General features: G+C 41.9%; 1 protein-coding gene across 1 annotated transcript in view; it reads left to right on the forward strand.

Annotated features, from left to right (window-relative positions):
* The first annotated feature begins 10,829 nt into the window (after positions 1–10,829).
* The window catches only part of LOC142143085 (fibrocystin-like), a 34,560-nt gene continuing 28,627 nt past the window's right edge, over positions 10,830–16,762 (forward strand). Inside the window, exons 1-4 of the mRNA XM_075200800.1 lie at positions 10,830–10,905; positions 14,189–14,266; positions 15,120–15,264; positions 16,005–16,089. Coding sequence (XP_075056901.1) covers positions 10,830–10,905; positions 14,189–14,266; positions 15,120–15,264; positions 16,005–16,089 — 384 coding nt within the window. The remainder of the gene's footprint in view (positions 10,906–14,188; positions 14,267–15,119; positions 15,265–16,004; positions 16,090–16,762) is intronic.

Genomic DNA, 16,762 nt, shown 5'->3' on the forward strand with positions numbered 1-16,762 from the left:
TCACGGTTCAAATACAAATGCAGCTCAGGAGCCAGAAATGAAGTGAAAACACACGAAGTTTATTGCTGAATATACAGGAACATGCAGGAATAAATACCGGGTAGATGGCTGATGAAGGTAAGTGGTAATATGGAGAGATCCAGGCAGCATGAAACCATAAGCACAGCAGAGGAAAGGAACAACAGGAAGGTACAACAATAACCAGCAATGTGTGCTGGGAGTGACAGATATATATAAGGGAAATGAGAACACACCCAGGTGCATGAGATAATTGGAGAACGGGTTAACCCCTAATGCCAACATGAAAGGCACGATAGCAGCACCTCTGGTGATCAGAGGTACTGCTGCAAATACACACTAATAAAGTCAAATAGTCCAGGAGGCAGGAGCTGCCAGGCAAAGCAGTATGCACTGCAAGGGGCTTGCAGGCAGATTCTGACAGTACCCCCCTCCTTTAGGGCGGATTCCAGATGCCCGATTACCAAAAATGTCTAAATTCGTCAGAATCATAGTCCACAATAGGGGGCCCGGCAGAAAAGTCCTCGTCCATGGGCGGAAAGGCAAAGGTGACCATGCCAGCTGCCAGTTCAAGCACTGCAGAACCACCTCTCTTCTTATGTCCTCCTCTCTTACGGGACTTCTTTGCAATTGGGGCCTGGGCCAACTGGGTGGAACACAAAGGTAGTTCTCGGACTGTAGTTCTGGGTAGTGTTGCTGAAAGCACAGGTGACCCACAAGATGGCACTGCAGGGGTTGTAGAAAACTTTTTGATTACTTCCTCAACAAACAGTTGTAAGTCCGATAGGACGGAATGATCCGTTTCAATAAATGGGTTTGCCCATTCCAAAGCTTCCCCTCTAAAATACGAAATTAGGAACAGTACCTGTCTCTTAGGGTTGTTAACAAGCTCAGGTATGGAGGGAATATAAGAAACAGCAAATCTCAGAAGGGCACCAAGTTGGGAAATGTGCCCCTCAAAGAAAGGCAACAGCTCAGGCTTGGCACTCTCAGCAAAGGATGACTTGCACTTGGCAGCGGGCCCGGACTGGGCAGTAGACTTGGCAGTAGGCTTGACAGGAGACCCGGAATGGGCGGCAGGCTTGGCAGTAGTCCCGGACTGGGCGGCAGGCCTGGCAGGGACAGCACTGTGAGAAGCCTCGTTAGGGACAGCACTTTGAGAAGCCTGAGGGCAGACAGCACTTTGAGAACCCTGAGGGCAGACAGCACTTTGAGAAGCCTGAGGGCAGACAGCACTTTGAGAAGCCTATTCTGACTCATGATGCAGCAGGCTCACGACCGTACACAGTGACAACAGGCTCACGAGCAAGAGGCAGATGAAGGTAAGTGGTAATATGGAGAGATCCAGGCAGCATGAAACCATAAGCACAGCAGAGGAAAGGAACAACAGGAAGGGACAACAATAACCAGCAATGTGTGCTTGGAGTGACAGGTATATATAAGGGAAATGAGAACACACCCAGGTGCATGAGATAATTGAAGAACGGGTTAACCCCTTATGCAAACATGAAAGGCACAATAGCAGCACCTCTGGTGATCAGAGGTACTGCTGCAAATACACACTAATAAAGTCAAATAGTCCAGGAGGCAGGAGCTGCCAGGCAAAGCAGTATGCACTGCAAGGGGCTTGCAGGCAGATCCTGACACCGTCCTTCCTGATTGGATGACTCAGTTTTTCACTACCACCTATTAAAGTAATTTTATCGTTTTCAAATAAGCATTGCCCAAGCGATTGTATTGTGTTTCCAACGCACAAAGTAATTTATTTTAGCAGATGTAAAAAGTTAACAGTTCAATACATTATTATTATATAATACAGTACAGTACAGCCATTACCAAAAGATACATACATACTGCTGCGTTCGCATGCGCTTCGCTGCGCTCCCACGGGTACCAGTGGACAGTAGTTCATTCTAGAATACTGTGGTCAGAGAATGCCTGAAGCTAGTGGGAGCACAGCTATGATTATATACATTCAGTGTTACAGAGAGAACAATGCAGATGACGTGGCTTGCTTCTATAGGTCCAGACTTGAGGTGAGTCCAATGTAAACAGGTCATAGGCTAGTTCAAACAACCCCCTCAAAGGCTGAGGGTCAACATTCCAGATGGTTCTCCCGCCCAGAAACCAGTTACAACTAGTCTATCTAGTCCATTAGCATTTTACAGTTTGGTATCACTCTGACTATTTATTCCCTAACATCAATAACTAGAGTATACACACACACATACATACACACATGCATACATACACACATACACAAATACACCCATACACACATACATACAAACACACACACATACACACATATATACATACATACACAAATACATACAGACACACATACACAAATACACGCAAACACACATACATACATACATACATACATACACACATACATACAGAAAAACACAAATACATACATACACACATACATAAATACATGCATACACACCTACATACATACACACACACATACATACATACATACATACATACACACATACAAACACACATACATACACACACATACATAAATACATACATACATACATACACAGCTACATTCATACATACATACACACACATACATACAGACACACAAATACACGCATACACACATACATACATACACGCATACATACATACATACATACATACATACACACATACATACAAACACACACATACATACACATACACACATGCATACATACACACAAATACACACGAACACACATACATAGATACATACATACATACATACACAAATACACGCATACAGAGACACACACATACATACATACATACACACATACATACAGACACACACACACACATACAGACACACACACATATACACACATTTATGAAACAAGAGTGTGCAAGATATATACAGCTTTTATTTACTGTTGAACAGTGAGTCCCCATGGTGAGTGACAGGTGCAATCTCAGGGCTGCACAATGTGACTAATTCAGTCTTCATTTCTTCACATCCAAGCACAGAATGACGCTCCGTCAGCCTGTGACCGCTCCACCAGGGGTAACAAGACAAAGCTCTGTAAGATGAAGGTCATATGAGGCGAGGAGAATGTGACCAGGCACAACGCACTTGTTTATGGATCACGTTACAGGGATTACTGTCTCACAAGACATGTGTTGGTGTGACACACTTATCATCTGCAGAGATGACACCGACAGTCACTGTACAGCAGATTGTACATTATAACTGGAAAGGACAACTGCTGTGTTAATAAAGAAAGTTAAATCACTAATGGTCATTTGTGTATTTGTTTAGATTGTTGTAGATGAACTAGTTTCAGAAATCTCCTGGGTACCAAAAATTGAATATCTTTTTATCAGTGTAAAAAATGTAAAGTTCTTTTTTGGGAGAGATTTGTGCTATATTACGGCCAATTAAAGGGCAATTAATGCAAGATAAGGGAAGATAGCTGTATATAGTCAGACCAGTGGCGGATCCAGGGGGGGGGGGGATCGGGGCGTTCGCCCCCCTAGCAGAGACTTGCTGCCAACAGCTGCACACTGTGCAGGTCCGTTCGGCAGTGACAATGTGCTGCCCGGCTGCTCTGATTGTGTTTTCACAATCAGAGCAGCCGGGCAGCACATTGTCACTGCCGAATGGACCTGCACATACTGTGCAGCCGCCGGCAGCCTTGGAAAGCAGAAAGGGGGCGGGGCCTAAATTGCCCCCCCTAAGATCGCCCCGGGTAGGGCAAATGTCTAGATCCGCCCCTGAGTCAGACCTCCCAACATACAACCATGCAAAATCAGGACACAATAATCCGCCCAAAACAGTCACTTTGATATGAACCTTCACCATTTTCATGCCAACCATGTCCCTTTCGGGGTCTGTGATTAGGGAGTGTCCTGCTGAAATTGGGACAGTTGGGAGATATAATAAACTATATAATCAGGCTCTCATTCTACAGGCTGCCGGCTGCTTGCCGTATGAGGAGGGGAGGGCTGGCAAATTTTAGCCCGGGGGCAAGAGTCGACTCAACCAGGGCTGTCTTAACTGCATTATAGGCCCCCGGGCAAAGAAGTGCACTGGGGCCCTACAAGTACTAATTGTACAGTACAATTAGTACGTGTACGCTGTTTTCGTCAAGTACAAGATATATATTCGCAACAGCAAGATCGCATGTACATATAACAGCTGATACTGAGGTGATTAGTCCATCTAAACATTTTACTAAAGAGGATTTGAAGGTTCAGAATAAATCTCCCGGAATAATATACTGAAAGTTGGCAAGCCTATGGGGCCCCTATGCTCGTGGGGCCCCCGGGCAACTGCCCAGCATGCCCATGGGTTAAGATGGCCCTGGACTCAGCAGCCTATTAGGAACATGTTCAAGGAAAAAAAATGCAGGTGGCCCAGTGACCCAGCCCAAGGTAGCCCAATACCAGCTTGACCCCCTGCCCCTAGCCCAGCCTGCCTCTGAGTATGAGGCAATCACTCTGTGAACCAGTACCTGTACAATGCAAAGAGATATTTGCCACCAGGGGGCGCTTGTGCTGGGGCATGATAAGTTCAGCATTTACAAATACGATTTCAGTGTTGTTTTGCATGAAATTCCTTTTCTATATGATGAAATAAGATGTTGTTCTGACAAAAGGTTAGAGCCTAAAATAAAATTCTGTCCCCCAACATGTCCCATTTCAACAAATGCTCTGCTCCTGATCTTCCCAATTATCTCCCTATAACAGGAACTTGGGCTGAATGAAAAACTCCGGGGGGTAAATGCGAGTTTCCGGCGGGTTTCAAAAGTGGAGATGTTCCCTATAGCAGCCAGACACTAGTTATCATTTATTTAGTACATTCTACAAAATGACAGCTAGAATCTGATTGGTTGCTATAGGCAACATCTCCACTTTTCAAACCCACCAGAAACTCGTGGCTTGATACATTTACCCCCAAACCTGCAAAGCTTCATAATGCTCAGAAGTGCGCCTATTTGTCCCCCAAGCGCGTTCCAAGGTGCACGCCCACCAAACCCAGAAACACGTTACTCTGAAAAATCTGCTATAAATTTCGCCCCCTTACGGTGATCTCAGCCGAGTTCTGCAGACAAGTGTAGTAACGACTCACAATGCATATGGATTGTTCTTCCCTAAATCGGACCATAGCAGCTGCAGCTGTCATCAGAGTAAACCACACATGATGACAAAGTCAACAGTCTAATCTGATAGGGCAACAGCAGTTCACCTTTAAGCCAACATGACTGTGAATTGTTAATTAAACTAACCTCTGTAGGACTTGAAATTTTATTTCTTTCCCTGAGAGTTTTTCCTTCTCTTACATATTTGAGCATAAAGGTTTACAGATCAGTAAATGATTAAGCTTGGTCTGGGTACAGGTATGAGCATTAATCTCCTGCTTGATCACACAGCCGCATAGATTTAATGACATGCAGCCAACAAGTAGCAGGTCCCAGAGTTACACGGCCAGACAGCTTATTCACTACTTCCATACTTCACTCACACAATATACTGGGTATAACTGGGATTGTGCTACAGGAAGACACCTGGAGTAGACGCCGGAGTCTGGCCATTGCCCCTGATATGGGACAACGTGAAGATAGTCTGACCCTCTGTGCTTATATCCCGGATGATGGAGAAGATTTCAGTGACGCACTTTGGAATTAATGTGTGGACCAGCGTTTTCTCTTAGGCTTATCTTCAACATAGGACCTGTGAGTAAAATGTAGAGTAAATATAATATTTACAGCAGTTGACGCAAAAATAGACCTCAAGAGGAGTTATGTAGTCATTACTGTGTTTTTATTGTAATGGGGGCATACAGTGGCATACTTTTTTGAGCACTGGGCTTTGATGCAGATCCTAATTTGGTACCAAAATTGTATAATATCTACTGACATGGGAGGTCTGATATGAATAATATTAAATAAGATACTATGAAACGTTTGAGCACTGGCCCTGTATATGGAAAGGGCGGAGGCACAGAACACCCCCATCACTGGTCTCCCCCCAATCTGAGAGGAGTCCGGGGACAATGATGAGCGCACAGGCTCCTCTTACAGTCAGATCTTCACTGTGAACAATTCTGAAAACTGCCCAAGACAAGTCACCCACAGCAACCAATCAGAAGTTTGTTTCTTAGAATCTTCCAAATGGCACCAGAAAAGGCTGGTAGCTTGCTAAGCATTTTCCCCTTGATTTTAACATTTGTGTTTATTTTCCTGCTGTCATGTGTTTGAAAACTTTCCCAGCAGCACTAATGTTAAATGTTTTACAGACAGCTGCAACATTGTGGCAACAACACAAACAATACTGAGAGTAGTGGTGGCTCCCTGCCACCCTCTGTTATAGTGTATAGGGACAGGAGGGGGGTTTGAAAGCTCAGCCTACTAATCTTTTTAAAATCACTGGATACCTATGAGCTGAAATCTCACATTCACAAGTAGATAGGTTGGAATCGTAGTCAGTGACACACTTTGGAATGAATGTGTGGATCGGCAATTTCTTGCAGGCTTTCCTGGCGCTATGATGTACCGTAAATATATTTAAGTTGATACAAAATAGATATAAAAAGCAGTTATACAGTCAATATATATAACTGAAATGTGTGTGTTCGGGTGTGCGAGGGGTATGTGTGCGTGTGTGTCTGTGTGCGTGTGTTTGTTTGTCTGTGTGTGTGCGTGTGTGTGTCTGCGTGTGTGTGTGTCTGTGTTTGTTTGTCTATGTTTGTTTGTCTGTGTGTGTGCGTGTGTGTGTCTGCGTGTGTGTGTGTATGTGTGTGTGCGTTTGTGTGTATGTGTGTCTGTGCGTGTGTGTGTGTGTGTTTTGAAATCTGATTTTGTAAAATCTATTTGCCCACCCTTTAATGGCCCATGGAAAATCATCCATAGTGTACATTTGATATTTCTTTCTCAGAGATTAGTGTGGATAGTTCACACATTGTATAAAGACTGCAAATTCTCAAATACATGGAAATAACAATGGTTTATTAAAATATTTATTTTGATTTAATCAGCAACCAGCACCAGGTAGTCACATGGTCCCTTTCTATCAATTGTCAACTTTTAGAAACTCCCCTCCGGGAGGACAAGTGGCCACTGCTGGGGGTGGAAAGCCGTGGTACTGCAACTTTCCTTATTTTGACCCCACCCCTGCGGGGAAATGCATCACTGAGGCCCCTGTCCCGCCCACTTTACTTGGAATTTCCTGCTCTGCCCGCGGTCTGGGAGAACTACCCGGAATTCTTGAGTCTCCTGAACATTCCGAGAGAGTATGATTGTGCTTTCTATAGTGTGTGATAGGAAACTAGGAGAGAAAGTAACTTTACCTGCCTAAATGATGCACAAATATCTTGTCTTCTGTAGCCTGTATATAGATTTTTGTAGTTTTATGTAGTAAATGTATAGAAGAAGCAATATAACCTATCAGACACCAATATGTTTTCAGGGTGTGGGGGGGAAACCCATGCAAACATGAGAAGAACAGACAAACTCCACATAGATAGTGCCTTGGTTGGAAACAAAGAGCGGTGAGCAATGCTATCCACTGTGCTACTCTACCTACTGCTAGTTTGTTTTTCATTTTTCATACAGTCAATTTTTTTAATATAATATTTCATATTTCTGTGCCTACATTATTACATATTATATGTCAGTAATATAAATGTTTAAGAAAGGTGAAGTTCATTTTTTGAAAAAACAAAAAAACAAAACAAACAAACATGGCCACAGCCAGCCTTTCGAGGCAAGGGATGGCTGGCAGACTTTAGCCCGGGGAGCAAGCACGCAGCAATGGCCCATAAGTAGCGGCCCATCCTGAAAGGATGGTTTTTGGTACAATATATATTTATCAATATTAAAAAGAGGCTATTTTAGTGTTACTTAATCCAGCGATACTTTATTACTATAAATAATAAGTCTTAAACAAAAAAGTAAATAATGCATAATATATATATATATATATATATATATATATATATATATATATATATATAATGTTTTTGCAAGCAAAAGGGCATGTTTTTGCATTGTCCTGGGCCAGAGCTGGATTAAGGTTCTGGGGTAAACCCTATGGTGTAACAAGGTTATCATTCTAGACAAGTACACAGGCAATATTGTGTGCACTACTTTTAGGTGCACACAGTTCTGCCTTCACGAGCAGTACACAGTGAAGGAGGACATACTTCCTAGCTGTCCTAAGGGAAACAATCACCCAAATTCTGGACTGTCCAACCCCATTCCAGACAGTTGGCAGATTGTCCTGCTCTCTCCTACCTGTTCTTGTCACTTTCACTACTTGTGGCTGCTGGTTATTTTAGCTCATTTGCTGGTTGTCTGGATCCTGGAATATTGGAGGCCCTATTTGGAAAAAAAATGGGTACATTAAATTTAGAAAACTCCAACCAGCCCCAGTGTTAAATCAATAGCACCCTTGTTTTATAAATAGGCCTCCCTCCAGCCACAACATTAAAATAATAATATCACATTTAATATATAAAACAATTTCCCTCCCTCCAAACAGCCCCAGCAATAAATTAAATTTCATTTACACTTAACAAATATAACCATTTTACACAACCATGCCCGGCATTAAATTATTCATATTCACATTTAATAAATAGTCCTCCGCCCCAAAATCAGCCCCATATTTAATTAATATCACTAAACCACCACAGCATTAAATGAAAGGTCCCGTCACCTAACCTTAAATTAATAGGCCCCACCAGTAAGCTAAATAGCCCCACCATCACCCAAAAATATATAGCCCGTACCTGCACTTAAATAGCCTACCTCCCACACTGACCCCCAATCTCACACACACACACACGTTATATTAACACTAGAGATGTTTACTGACCCGCGTGTTCTGGTTTTGGTTTTGGATTTGGATCTGTTTGTGTTTTGGTTTTGGCACTAGAAAGAAAACTATTGAAAAATACAAAGACACAAGTGATGGCGGCCATTTTGTTGAGGCTAATGTTCATGATAACATATGCAGATGCTCATGGAAATGTGTCATAGGCTGCAAACAATGTGTCATAGCTTATATAATATACCTACTAAATGGGAGTTTCTATGATTAGAGAAAGGGGGGTTCTGGGTAACTGGAAGTGCGCCCCTATTGCTCCCATTGTTTTTGCTGCTCAAGACAAGCCACCTCTTACATGGGTCACTCACCAATTGAAAAGGGATTAAGCAGTTAAGACTATATATTTTTTTTTTTTTTTTTACATTTTAAATCAATAAATTTTATGCACAATTTTGATAACAGTGTCCAATTAAAACACATCTGTAACCAACACATGCCGGAGCCATTTACTGACCTGAACAAAAACATTACTCCAACCTATAAACTATATAGCAATCAGAAACTAGTGAGTCGTGAATATTTAGTTATTGTCCCAAAGTTCTAGGAGTACTACCGGGCTGTCGGGAGAGCAGAGCAACCTCCTGGTTCCCGGCCAATTGTTAAATTAAGAGGTGGAGGGTGGGGCTTATGACGCGCATCATTGTTGCTCCTTTCCCTGCTGTAATAGGCCAAAACATGTTACAACAACATAAGGGGTGGGGCCAAATTACACAATTACACAATTTGGCTAGCCCCATCCCCACATGCCCACCTCACCCTCGATCTCCCGGAGACAATCTTGCCATGGTTGACAAGTATGTCATTAGGTCTAAATAATATCACGCCTCTGTGATGTCATGGATTCCTAGTGAACTGAATACTCAAACAACGGCTGCTTCTACCGTGTGCTCTTTAATCTAAAGTGTTCTCTTGTTATAAGTAATTTTAGCTGGTTATTAAAGTATCCTCATATTGGAATACTTTGAAAAACATGAAAAAAAAAAGTTTCAAAACTTTTACTACAGGAACCACTGATCTAAATATTTGTGATCACAGCAGATTGTACTGTACAGAACTGAGGAAGCTAATACACTCATATGGAAAGTTTAAATTAAAATGGTTATGAGCCTATTAGGAAGCAATGCGCTGCAGACATTAGCAATAATAAATGTATTTACAGTGAAGTTTATTTTTATATTTTGAATGTATATTTTGTTGTTGTTGCTGCACAGTGGTTAGCATTGCTGCCTCATAGCACTGGGGTCATGAGTTCAATTACGACCAGCGCCCTATCTGTGTGGAGGCTGTACGTTCTCCGCATGTTTGTGTGGGTTTCCTCCGGGTGCTCCGGTTTCCTTCCACTCGGTTCAAAATCTTACTGCTAAGATAATTGGCTTCCACCAAAAATGGACCCTAGTGTGTGTAGAGAACTTAGACTGTAAGCTCCAAAGGCAGAGACTGAGGTGAATGATGTCATAGAAGAGCAGCTGAGTGCGCCCAAGATGGCCGCCTCACCCCTGGCAACAATGTGAGGCACTTTGAGCCCTAATGAGAGAAAGGAGCTATATTATACTCACCAACTTTTTACACCTTCCCTCCGGTAATTCCCAGAGGGCAGGTGAAGTACCAGGAAGTAAAGGGGCGGGACTCGACAAATTACGTCATTTAGGCTCCACCCCTCGACGCAATGTTCAATTTGCCATTTTGCCACAGTGAATCACATCATGGAAACTCCCATCCTGACCACTTTACTAGGAAGCGAGCAGGACGGACAGGATGCGGGAGAGTTGGCAATTATGCAGTATATAAATATCAAAGTATTATTAGTTATTATTGGTAAAAAAGGAAATAAAAATTTTGCTAATCATACTGCAAAAAAGTTAATTAAAATGCTGAAAAATCAGAACCACATTTTCAAGAATAATTTCTGTCTATTTCAATCACATCTAGATACAAGAAGAAAAATGAAGAATCTATGGAAACGTTCTCCAAACTCCGTGGTGATTTGTTTCTCAGTCTTACAATTATTACCTGTCATTGGTAAGTAATAGAGATGCAGGTCTGCACTCACAGTATGACGTTATCTGAGGACAGACGCTAGACGCTAATGACCTGAGTCATTAAGGATTGCAAAGCAAAAAAAAGGAGTACATTTGATCTTGGACAAAACCATGTTACAGTGCAAGGGGTGCAAATTAGTTTATTATTTTGCACATAAGATAAATAATGGCTGATTTTTCATGTAGCACACAAATACTTGATAGCTTTATTTGTACACTGAAATTTAAAGTTGATCTAGGACATGCTCTACCCCAACTATAAATCTGTCCCCACATTTTTAATTTACCCCCCCCCCCTCCAATGCAACATGGTCTTGCCCAGGTGCAAAAATACTTATTTTGCTTTACTTTCCTTAAAGAATCAGGCCATAAGATGTAGCTCCTCATACAATTCTATCTTTACCCAGCAAGGGGCTTAGCCAAACTGTACCTTGTAGCTGGGGGGAAGGGGTGGGGGGGGGGGGGGTAACTGAAAACCTTTCTTCTCATGCCTTATAAACATAACCAGGGGAGGGGTGACATTTTTTAGCCCGGGGGACAAGACTTGACTCAGCAGCCAATGAAGAACATTTTAAAGCAAAAAAAAATGCAGGTGGCCAGTGACCAACCCAAGGTAGCCCACTATGGTACCGGCCCGAGGGGCGATGCCCCCCTGCCCCCCAGCCCAGCCTGCCCTTGCACATGACGGATTTTTTTTATATGAGTGCATATGCAAACCGAGGGGGGTTTCCTAGTACCTGGAAACCCCCCTCCAAGCCTGGGGCACTGTATACTTGAGGTGGCTGGACCCTGCCTACGCTTAACATGGCTCTGCTTGAAAAGTGAGAGGTGCATGCACCTAACAAAAGTGCACGCAGCATTGCCCATGTATATTATGGGGATAGGAAGAGTTGGAGAGCAGCCAAGCACTGTCTAATATTATAGCCACGCACCCATGCATACTGGCAACTCCCACTGGCGGCGCAGTGTGGAAACCCCCCTCTACAAATCCTGCATTTGCCCCTGGAGTGGTCTATGCTATGCGAGATAAACATTGTTACTAATTGTCACCATCACTAGTTTAGACATTGAGGGGCATATTCAATTGTTGGCGTTACTGCATAAAGTAACGCGGTGCGCAAACTATTACCGTCATTACGGTAATAGTGTGCGTAAATACGGTTATTACGGTACTTTTCTCGCTGGGTTTCAGCTCGCGGCTCAAGGAGCTGAAATCCGGCTTAGTATTACCGTAATAACAGTAATACTTTTTCCGCGGCGGAAAACGCCAACAATTGAATATGCCCCTTACAGCAGGAAAATTAACATTTGTTAAGATAATTCCCTTCATTTTTCAGCAGCAGAAGCCGCAGCCTCAGTCTGCCTCCTCAATCCTTCTATGTTGCACGTGACACCACAAGTCATATTCACAAAGGGGAATTTGTCAATTTGTTTTGAAAAGATAAAAAGCAAACATTTATGTCATATGTTGATGATAACATCCTGGGATTCACTTAGGCACGCAATCTACGTATGACCATATTCATGTACAAGCGGATATGAGGATTCCATTTGAATACAGGTAGAAGTACACTCTGGCTATACGGTATTTGCTGTATGCAGGTAGACAGAACACAGTACAGGATACACATATATGTCCCATCAGAGCTCAGGGGAAAAAAATATTAAATACCTTAAAACCTGCTAATAGTATAAATATTAATAAAAATATATTTACAATTTTTTTTTAATCATTTTTCTTTTACCATGAAATACATATATCGGGATGTTATTAAAGCCTAGTCTATATAAGATGTATTTTTACAGTTGCTCCTGATTACAAACAAATGTTCTACCATGTATACACAGCGGTCCTCATTAGTAATCAGCGCTTACACCCGACCTGTAGCTGCTGCAAGTGATACGACTGAAAAACACGTACTTGAGAGATACCCAGAACTTTGATTGGACGATGCTGCGTGCGCTCGAGCTTGACGCGCCCTTACTGTACACTGAGCATGGGCATGTGCCCTATCCCTTCCCTGTTCTACCCAGGAAATTGCAGGCTATTCTAAGGGTCCTTTAATGTATATGAAATGGATGTTCTTGTGTTTACTGGTGTATAGTTCGGTTCTGAGCAGGCGCCGAGCAATTTTATGAATAATACGGCACATATCGACATTTACGTTCCTTAATGATCAGGCACATTTGGCTAGCTTTACTAAACTGCAGGTTTGAAAAAGTGGAGATGTTGCCTATAGCAACCAATCAGATTCTAGCTGTCATTTTGTAGAATGTAGTAAATAAATGACAGCTAGAATCTGATTGGTTGCTATAGACAGCGCTACGGAATTTGCTGGCGCTATATAAATAAATGTTGATGATGATGATGATAGGCAACATCTCCACTTTTTCAAACCCGCAGTTTAGTAAATATACCCCATTGTGTCTAAGCCTACATTGACACCTACATCAAGTATGATTGTAATTCATTTCTGTTCATTATTGTTACATTGGTGGGTTTCTTTAAAATATCGCTTTAAGTTCTCCTCCAGAGCAATGTCTACGGCAACATATTACAAAATTTCAAATATATAAAACAAAAACTACTAATAAGCTACAGGAACATAATGAAAATGAAGTGACTACTTTTTAACAAAATAAATTGATACAGTGACATAGAGTGACATGAATATATAACCCAGGGCCGTAACTAGGGCTGTGCGACGGGGCGACCGCCCAGGGCGCAACGCTGAAGGGGGGTGGCGCAAATTAGGAATATTTTAGGTTAATTTGGTTAAAATTGAGGGCTAGGGGGGCGGCATTTGTCTTTCTCGCCCCGGGCACTAGAATTCTAAGTTACGGCTCTGATATAACGCCTGTAATATATACCCATGTATTTGGTGTTTAGTGATGTCTGTGTCCTTATGTGTTTATATTGTAATGGAACTGTTTATATCCTTATATATTACAACAGAGAGCGCATCATTACCATTATATTGTATTCCATTTATTTTTGGCTGTTAAATATTGATTATATTGTTAAGGCTTATTTGGCAATCAGGACAAATCGTGTGTGTTATTTGTGGGTAGTCTAATGGATGATTTGGGCAGCCCCCTGTTTTGAGTCCTGGTTGTGGAGAGCAACGGTCCCAAACTGTCTCAGGTGTATTCATGTTATGTGGTTACACCTTGTTATTAAATATATTGCGTTTCCCCCTGAAAAGTACAGGTATTTATTTGTATTCTAGAATTCATTTTCTTTATATATCTGTTTATTCTAGCTTATTGCTTGACCTACACTGCAGGTCCTAAAGAAGGTAGCATCAGTGGTGGGACGTTGATTACCATCTCGTTTAATGGTAAGATGGGGGTACTTATAAAACTGGGTTTATTTTAACACGGTAGGGTCTAACTATGTAACCAATACATAGGCAAACCGAGGGGGGGGGGGTTTCCTAGAGCCTGGAAACCCCCTCCAAGCCTGGGGAACTATATAATTGAGGTGGTTGGACCCTGTCCCCACTCTACACGGCTCTGCTTGAAAATGGAGAGCTGTGTGCACCTAACAGTAGTGCACGCAGCATTGCCCATGTATATTATGGGGATAGAAAGAGTTGGAGAGCAGCCAAGCACTGTCTAATATTATAGCCACGCCCCCATGTATACTGGTCCCGCCCACTGGCGGCGTGGTGTGGAAACCCCCCCTCTACAAATCCTGCGTTTGCCCCTGAAATACCCTTTTTCATTCATACCTGCAAAATTCCAGATTGGAATATCGGGACAATGTAGACCATACCCAATATGCCTCAAAACTCACCTTATCCCCGAAAACTATGTCCTTTATTTATCAAGCTCATGACCTTTTTCTTATTACAGAGGCTACCAGAAAATGGCCAATTTTCTCGCTAAACTGATAAATCTGGAATGGAGTTAAAGGGTTAATCTAACAAGGACCCCAAACTCAAGGGCAACAAGCCTGGCTATGAGAAATATCTCATCAGCTATGTAGGGAAGGGGTTAACGTGCAGAACAAGTTTATAATTAGTGAGTTCTGACATCAGAACTCACCTGTTACAAAGTCATTCAGCAAACGACGTTATAGATCTATTAGCAGTGATGATACTCAGTAGCGCCCCCTAGAATTTATGTCGGATACTCCAAACTCCAGGGCAACATCTAACCTGCATATTTTTCCATTGTTACAATAACCAGGCAGCAGCATGGACGACCAATGCATGGAATACTCTGGAAATGGGCCCCGGTTTGAGATACACATGACCAATCCTCAGGGGCCACCAATCATCTGTGACCTCCAACTTGTTTACTCACCACTATCGTCCATTCAATGTATAACAAGGTATGCTGTGGGAATGCATTAAATTGAATGTGCAGATCAAATATCTCTATATAGATACGAAAATAACGTTTGCATTGTTCCACAAATTACATTCCTTGGTATAACTCTGCAAATGTCATCATTGGAAGGGGGAGCAGGTTAAAAGGCTCTACATGGAACTATGTGAGTCTAAAACTGCCGATAACATAGGACAATGGGTTTTAGTGAAGGGAAAGAGATAACATAGACTACGGGCTTGATTCATTAAGGATCTTAACTTAAGAAACTTCTTATTTCAGTCTCCTGGTCAAAACCATGTTACAATGCAAGGGGTGGAAATTAGTTTTCAGTTTTGCACATAAGTTAAATAATGACTGTTTTTTTCATGTTTCATTCACAAATATCAACTTTACATTTCAGTGTAAAAATAAGCTATCAAGTATTTGTGTGCTACATGAAAAAACAGTCAGTATTTAACTTATGTGCAAAACAGAATACTAATTTGCACCCCTTGCATTGTAACATGGTTTTGTCCAGGAGACTGAAATAAGAAGTTTCTTAAGTTAAGATCCTTAATGAATCAGGCCCTATGTTACTATATTACATAGTAACGTGTTTTAAATGCTAGGAGCTTACAAACAGATTGTTTTAATGGTTTATGATGGATGTCTGAAACCTTGGAGACATGTGCCTGTGGGCATTGGGGATGTTTTTACCACACAGCCAAAATATGTGTTAATTCAAAGTATCTCAACTGATAGACCATTGGGACAAGAAGCCTCCTATCAGCTTGAAGTGTTCTATGATGGACAACCAATAAATCAGACTACAGGGATTCAGTTCAAGGTAAGAGTCTTTAGACATTTACAATAGAATAATCAGGTTGCATTCAAAAAAGTTGTTGTCAGAAATCAACCGTTTTCAAGTGTAGGTTGTATCTGAGCAGTGTCTGCGTAAATCATACTTGTCTATTCTCCTAGAATGTCAGAGAGACTCACATATATCAGGGAGTCCTCGACTTCTATTGCATTTAACTGCGGAATTCTGAACATTTCTCTGGCAGGAATCTGGGCTTAAGTGTTCCGCGTAGAATCCACAACTACCATTTTTTTTATTCCACTTGGAATTCCCCTATAATTTATCTTCTACTTGGACATATTATACCCCAACCACACCCCCCAGCAGAATGATTTTATGAATATCGTCATCATCATCATCTATTTATTTATATAGCGCCACTAATTCCATAGCGCTGTACAGAGAACTCACTCACACCAGTGCCTGCCCCATTGGAACTTACAATCTAAATCCCCTAACATACGGGCTTAGGGCAATTTAATAGCAGCTAATTTACCTACCAGTATGTTTTTGGAGTGTGGGAGGAAACCGGAACACCCGGAGGAAACCCACGCAAACACAGGGAGAATATACAAACTCCACACAGATAAGGTCACGGTCAGGAATCTTATCATGACCCCAGTGCAGTGAGGCAGAAGTGCTAACCACAAAATACTGAATT

This window comes from Mixophyes fleayi, chromosome 3, assembly GCF_038048845.1.
Source record: "Mixophyes fleayi isolate aMixFle1 chromosome 3, aMixFle1.hap1, whole genome shotgun sequence".
NCBI lineage: Eukaryota > Metazoa > Chordata > Amphibia > Anura > Limnodynastidae > Mixophyes > Mixophyes fleayi.